The 7043-nt window shown below is 33.3% G+C and overlaps 1 protein-coding gene across 1 annotated transcript; it reads left to right on the top strand.

Moving 5' to 3' along the window:
• The first annotated feature begins 4788 nt into the window (after positions 1 to 4788).
• On the top strand, positions 4789 to 6210 carry LOC120158225 (hyoscyamine 6-dioxygenase-like). The gene is made up of 4 exons (XM_039169119.1): positions 4789 to 5055; positions 5123 to 5373; positions 5447 to 5765; positions 5842 to 6210. The coding sequence occupies exons 1-4, from the start codon at positions 4864 to 4866 to the stop codon at positions 6088 to 6090; spliced, it is 1011 nt and encodes a 336-aa protein (XP_039025050.1). The 5' UTR covers positions 4789 to 4863; the 3' UTR covers positions 6091 to 6210.
• Positions 6211 to 7043: the final 833 nt, after the last annotated feature.

Raw genomic sequence — 7043 nt, 5'->3', positions numbered from 1 at the left:
AAGCTATCACGTTCTAGATAGGCTAGTGTGTTGTCCGAGATACACGTAAATTCCTCCGACCACACCACTTGACCTATCTCATGTTTGATGTGTACTTACACATGTTTATACTTTGCATTCTGATATGTTCATTTAATGAATGCATGTAGTATTGTATAGTTATTTTTGTGGCACTGAGCTTGTGAGCTCAGCGCTTGAAATGTGTTTTCGTGCGTAGGTTATTTGAGGATTACTGAGCGAGCCTATCACATCTGTCCATTACAGACCAACCGATTATCAGAGTATGTCTTGAATATTTGTAGAGGACGTGTATTCTATATGGACCTTGTATATTCGAGTCATAACTCTGCTTTGATTTTAAACTCTATGGTCATGATATACGTATTTTGGAGGACTCCTATATTTTGTAAATGTTGAATTGATTTTTTGCTGCAATTTATGATGAATTATTTTAATGATTACAAACATTTTAAAAAGAAATTTTTGGGTTGTCCATTTCGGTGGTTCCAAGTGATATCGTAATCCATGGATCTTTGGGTTGGACTGGATTATGGTGCTACATATAATCATTGAAATAAAACTAGTAACTTAAGAATACATAAGGACAATACAAGGAAATGTTAAATTTAATAAAAAAAAAAAACTCGAACAAAGATAGATACAAACAAATCTGATCACGTCGGCAAACGAACCAAAAAGGGGTCAAGCTATTGAAAGACTATCAACAAACTAAAATAAGACTCGAGCGACATGAAAAGCTATCCACGAACGCAAATCGGGTATTCAAATCCAATCCAAGGGTCCAAAGCAGTGAAGATCACAAGATATCAGATAAACAACATCTTGATCAATCGTGGCGATGTCAAATCAACCCTTAGAAAAAGATAAATAAAAAATAGCCAAAGACTCAAAAAACATGCCAAAAAACATAAGAAAGCGTGCCATAAAGGCAGATGAAAACATGCAACACAGTCATACTTATTGAAAATAAAAAAAAACAAAAGAAAATAAAGATACTATATATAAAATAAAAAATATATATAGAATATCAGCGATCGGTAACCAACATTAAAGTTGGTGTCGTTGTCGATCAACAAAGATGAAAAAGAAAAGAGATGAGCGTCACACCAATAAGAGAAAACTATGTTTTTAGGGTTTTTCTTATAAATTATCAAAAAAACATTTTGGTTGCCCTACCGATTCTAAGGCTTCTCCTTGACTAATCCGGACTGACCCGCATCACACACCTGACTTTGGTGGGTGATTCTCCCAATAGGGATTTTCGAATACAAAAGGGCTTGAACTTGAGACTTTGCTTAATCAATATCAAGCTGCTTACCACTTGAATCAACCCCTGTCTGATGATTAATTATCAAAATTTAAATTACAATAATACTATAAAAAAAAAGAAATTCTAGAGTATTATGATTCAGATACAACATTTCTTACCTAATAGACCCCACAAAATATTAAATTATTTGCTTTTATGGTAATGATAACTTTTTAATTATATGGTAGTATGATTTAGATAACCCAACCAACTATCAAAATTATTTGCCTTATTGTAATACTATCAAATAATAATTAATTAAGTAAATTAAATTAAAGTATGTACTTAATTAAATGAAAATAATCATAAACGTTAAATCATTATATATTATTTCCTTGGAATGGTACCATCTTTTTCTTTTCTTCTGATTAAACCATCCTCCGATTGGCATTGTAGGGAAGCTAATATTTCCTTACATGTTATCAAATTTTCAAACTTAAAAGTGATCAAATAAACTAATTTTTTTAAGGATTTTCTTCAAGTATTTTTTTTTCAAAAAAAGGAAAAGTGTTTTATTAAAAACTTTCTTCTTATTTGAGAAACTAAAATTTAACTTAACAGTGGACGAATTCAGACAAAAATAGTATACCATATAAAAGAGATATGAATACAAAAAAAAAATTGTTGCCTGATCACAAGGCTTTACTTTGATTAATCTGGATCGACTTGTGTCGCACAACCTGCTTTGGTGGGTAAGTGTCCCAGTAGAGATTTTCTACATATACAAATATTCGAACTCGAGACCTTGCTTAAGCTATATCAAGCTATTTACTATTTGAACCAACCTGTTAATGAATACAAAGTCTTCACTATATTCTAATTAGAACAGGTACAATTAATGGCTGATCGAAACTAACAAAAAGATCAGTAGCTAGTGACTATCTGAGTTTATATTTAGTCGAATTTACATTTGGCACGCTACTCCAACAACAGCAGTTAAAAGAAAGAAGACAAATCTTTATCTTCCATAGTATTATTAACTTTTTTTTCATTTGTTTAATAATAAGTATTCGGTTGATTAATTAATTATTTCAGATCGGATTTTACAAAAATTTATTATGAAGACGATCATTCCAATCTAATTTATTTTATTTGTAAATGTTAAAATTCGAATTTATTATTTTATTTAAAATATCTAATGCCTCGTATTATTAGATCAACTAGTTGTTGGTTGAATTTTATTAGCTTATTTGCACTGAGTTTTGCAAGTGCTGAGAACAATGGATTGAGTTGATTTCCTTAGTTGAATGGGACTTAGTAGTTTAATCGTCCCAATCACCCTTGTTGGTGTCCATCTGGTGGTTTAACCAATACGTGATTATCGGATATTCTATAAATAAATAATTACTCCTAATACATGTTTCCTTTTAACATAAGTTTTAGCCCAAAAAAACATAGAATTTTATATTCTACTTCGTGAAGTAAGCAACAAAATTTGGAACTATTCTAATATTTTTTCTTGAGAGAGACCAAAAACAAACCATTGTAGTGAGTTTGCATTTGGGACTCAACTTTAGCCAATTGAAGGAAAGCTATTACTTGAATGATTTTCTTTTTAATACTCTTTATTTGTCGAAAATAAGAGTTTGGGACATCATTGTGAGCAATGTTGAAAATGCATTTACGACAACCGTAAGCAAAATAAATTTAGAAATTTATATAGTATATTATTGCTGAACCCTAAAATATCACACAATTCATAACAAAATACGTAGAAGGGATAACATTTCCGATTATAACTTAAAACCTTATCTTTAAATTAAGCTTGAATCAATCTAGAAAATCACGTAATAAGGTCCAACAAAAATGTTATCAAAACTTACAACATTTTTCATTGTTCGGGTCAACTGCTAAAATGTTATCCAAAATCATAACAAGGCATGTAAAATGGATAACATTTCCATGCAACCAAAAATGTTATCTTCAAATTAAGTTTGGACCAATTTAGAAATTCATGTAACATTTTAAGTTGCAACATGAAATTTTTTCGAAACGTATATCATTTTATATTATTCAAGTTAAAATTTTAGGTTAGAACCTAAAATGTTGCCCAAAATCATAACAAAGTATGAAAGATGGGTAACAATTTCTGTTACAACCTAAAATGTTACATTCAATTTAATTTTAAATTAATTTAGAAACTCACGTAATATTTTAAGTTGTAACCGAAAATAGTATCAAAATGTATAATATTTTAGGTTATTCCTGATTAAAAACCCCTTCTATATTCTACAAGAGAAAAGAGTGTCCACTAAAATATATTACCTAGAAATATCATTAGAATGGTCTCTTCCTCCATACGAAACATAGACAAATCCCATCACTAATATCGGCCCCACACAGACGACGACCTACAGGAAGGCCCCCATGCCCAAGATGCCATGCAAATACTCAAATCTTCGGGAGTACCCAAAATTTTGTTATGGTTTGCCAAGCTTTAAAAGTTGGCTCAGGCTGAGTGCATCAGACGTTGGAGCCACCAATACCCTGAACGAACAAAATAGATGTCAAAATCATGATTGCCCCATACGAGCACCTCCTCTTGGCACGGTGCAATGGAAATAGCTAGAATTGTTTCCGCATCGTTTGCAGTGAAGGTTTCACGAACTCTCGATGTATTCCAAATATCACACCCTTCGTACATAAACATGGAGGCAGTGAAGTGTTGGATAGGCTCTAAGGAGTAGTCGTTAATCAATGATGCTAATTTGGAGCCACCCCACTTGTCTCGAAGTAAGTTTAGTTTGCTATTCACACCTATTCGCCAGTATATGCACCATTAAAAGCCTAAATTGCTTTATGGATGCCTTTCCACGCATACGAACTCCTATCTCCAATAGACGCCTAATTTGCTCTTAGTACTCATGTCAACAAATCCCCAGGATTCGTAATGAGACGCCAAACCTGTTTAAGCATGGCCAAGTTGAAAGAGTGAATATCACCCAAAATCATAATAAAGTATATAAAATGGGTAACATTTCATGTTATAACATAAAATATTATCCTCAAATTAAGTTTAAATCAATTTAGATTACAACTTAAAATATTATTAAAATCATAACAAATTATGTAAAAGGGTAACATTTTCGATTACAACATAAAATGTTATCTCAATATTAAGTTTGAATTAATTTTGAAATTCAAATAACATTTTAAATTGTAATGGAAAATATTATTAAAATATGTAGCATTTTAAGTTCTCGTGGGTAACATTTTAAATTGATATATTATTGAATTTTTTTATTTAACCAGTTAAACCAATTACGCCACTTTTTAAGTCGAATTTTAACAGCTGCACAGCAGAATCACCTGGTGAACTACGCTATTAATCTTTCATAAAAAATAACTTGGCAATTCAATATCAATACGTAATCATAGCATTGCTTTATAATTAGAAATTTTGATGATGCAAGTGCATACGCCTGTCAAAAGGCTTTTTATTTCTTTATTTAAGGGTAAATTTGCTATCAAGTCTTTTAATTCCCCCACTTTACTTGCTGTACCTAGGCCTCTGGATTCCAATTATTGAAACCATGACACTGCTCTCAAGCTGGTGTTACGATGGATCCTTGCCTGAAAGTTACGTGATGCCACCGGAGACAAGACCCGGCGACCTCATTGTTCCAATGGAAAAATCCATCCCAGTGATCGATCTTCAGCGTAAAGATCGAAAGGAGACCATTCAACAAATTATGAAAGCCGGCCAAGAGTTCGGATTTTTCCAGGTTTGAAGCATGTCATTACTGATTAAAATCTGTATGCACTACTAATGTATATTTTAAAATACTGCAGATTATCAACCATGGAGTTTCAGAGGATTTAATGGACGAAACCATGAATGTTGCAGAGGAATTCCATGCAATGCCAGTCTTGGACAAGGAAAGGGAATGCGCCAAGGACCCCAACGGCAGCTGCAAGCTGTACACAAGCAGCTACGTTTATCCCAGGGAGGATGTTCACTTGTGGAGAGATGCCGTCATTCACCCTTGCCGTCCTTTAGACCAACACATTCAATTTTGGCCTGAAAAGCCAAATAGATACAGGTAAACTATCACGTCATTCCTCTTCACTGTCGACAGTTTGAATTTATCATTTTTTCTCTTCATTTCTTTTCAGAGAAGTAGTTGGGGCTTATTCGGTTGAGTTATGGAAACTGAGCTGTAGAATACTGGAGCTTATATGCGAAGGATTAGGGCTTAGCCTTAATTATTTCAGCAATGACCTCAGCCAGGTTCCCCAAATCATTATTAATCACTACCCTCCATGCCCTGAACCCAGTTTAACACTGGGATTATTGAAACACCGTGACCTTACCATCATCACCATTCTTCTTCAAACCCAAATAAAAGGCCTCCAAGTCTTCAAAGATGGACGGTGGATCGGCATCGAACCACTTCCTCATGCCTTTGTGGTTAATATAGGCTCCCTTTTAATGGTACGGCAACAACCATTGGTCATAAATTTTCATTTTTTTTCCAGATTTCTGAATACCCTTTTTGCTGTTTTATTAGTTTATTAGCAATGGGAAACTGAACGGAGCTGAGCATCGAGTGGTGACGAATTCGAGAGATGCCAGGACGACTGTTTCTTTCTTCGTGTATCCAAGTGACGAAAGCATCATAGAACCGGCGAAAGCTTTGGTTAATGCAAGCAATCCTGCAATTTACAAGGCCTTCAAATTTGCTGACTTCATTAATGTCTCCATCATCAACCCTGACGATGAAGCTTTGAAGGAGCTTATATACAACTCCACGGCTTAAAACTCTGTAGTTTTCGAAGGCTTTGAATTCGAATGAAGTAACACTGTCATGTGATAAAAAGTAAGGTTTCGAATTAGAATAAATAATAATGTGATGGGATACAACAAAGACTACTTATTTTGTAACCCAATAGTGATACATAAAAATAAATAAATAAAATCTTCGACAAAATCGAATTGATACAAGTTTACTGCAAACTGTACTATAATATTGAGTTTTGCTTGGACATGTAATTCTGTTTGATGCATGTTTTTATCCCCATAAACTCAGTACTCCTGTAAATTCAGGTTAAAGGAGCCCGCCCTAGTGTATGAATACGCCCTAGTGTAGCATGTAGTGCCATCCGAGTATGATATTAGATAAGAAGGTGCATTGTATTTAAGGGGTCAATTTTATGTTTCGGTTGATGAGTTGAGGAACAGAGTAGTCCGTTCACTGTACATCTTGATGGTAATAAGATGTATCAAGGTCTTTATCCATTGTTATTGACGGCTACAGATAACGAGATATGTGTTCGAGTTCATGACTAAATGCTTATCTATGAAGATTTATTTGTAAGTATTTTCCTTAATTCTTAGGTTCTCTTCGATGGATTTTTCAAATAAAGATAAACTTGAGATCAAACAAATGAACAAACTGAAAAAATAATAGTATAAAAGAATTACTTTTATACAAAAAATTACTTTTATTGCTTTCCCTTTCAGATTACAACGCTTTAGATGACTCTCTCTTATTTATTTCTCGTCCTATTTTTCCTTTCTTATTTTTTCGTGTCCCTAATAGGATGGAGAAGGCCCTTATTTATAGTTGAGTCTTTCTACAATCCAATGGTTTAGATCATTTACATCGACGTTTAAGATGTGTCCAAATCATACAAGATCCTCCCTATCTAAAGAAATAACATCAAATACTATCAAATCATATTAATTAGTATAGTTCTTTCCCTTTATATG

The sequence above is a fragment of the Hibiscus syriacus genome, unplaced genomic scaffold (genome assembly GCF_006381635.1).
Source record: "Hibiscus syriacus cultivar Baekdansim isolate YM2019G1 unplaced genomic scaffold, ASM638163v2 tig00111309_pilon, whole genome shotgun sequence".
NCBI classification, from domain to species: domain Eukaryota; kingdom Viridiplantae; phylum Streptophyta; class Magnoliopsida; order Malvales; family Malvaceae; genus Hibiscus; species Hibiscus syriacus.
Note: the sequence above shows the minus strand (reverse complement) of the source record. Positions and strands in the feature narration are given on the sequence as shown.

Excerpts from the sequence above, each read along its gene's own strand:
- LOC120158225 (XM_039169119.1), top strand. The coding sequence starts at position 4,864 with ATGACACTGCTCTCAAGCTGGTGTTACGATGGATCCTTGCCTGAAAGT. Across the intron at positions 5,056-5,122 it reads AAGAGTTCGGATTTTTCCAG|ATTATCAACCATGGAGTTTC; the intron begins GTTTGAAGCATG and ends AAAATACTGCAG. Across the intron at positions 5,374-5,446 it reads GAAAAGCCAAATAGATACAG|AGAAGTAGTTGGGGCTTATT; the intron begins GTAAACTATCAC and ends ATTTCTTTTCAG.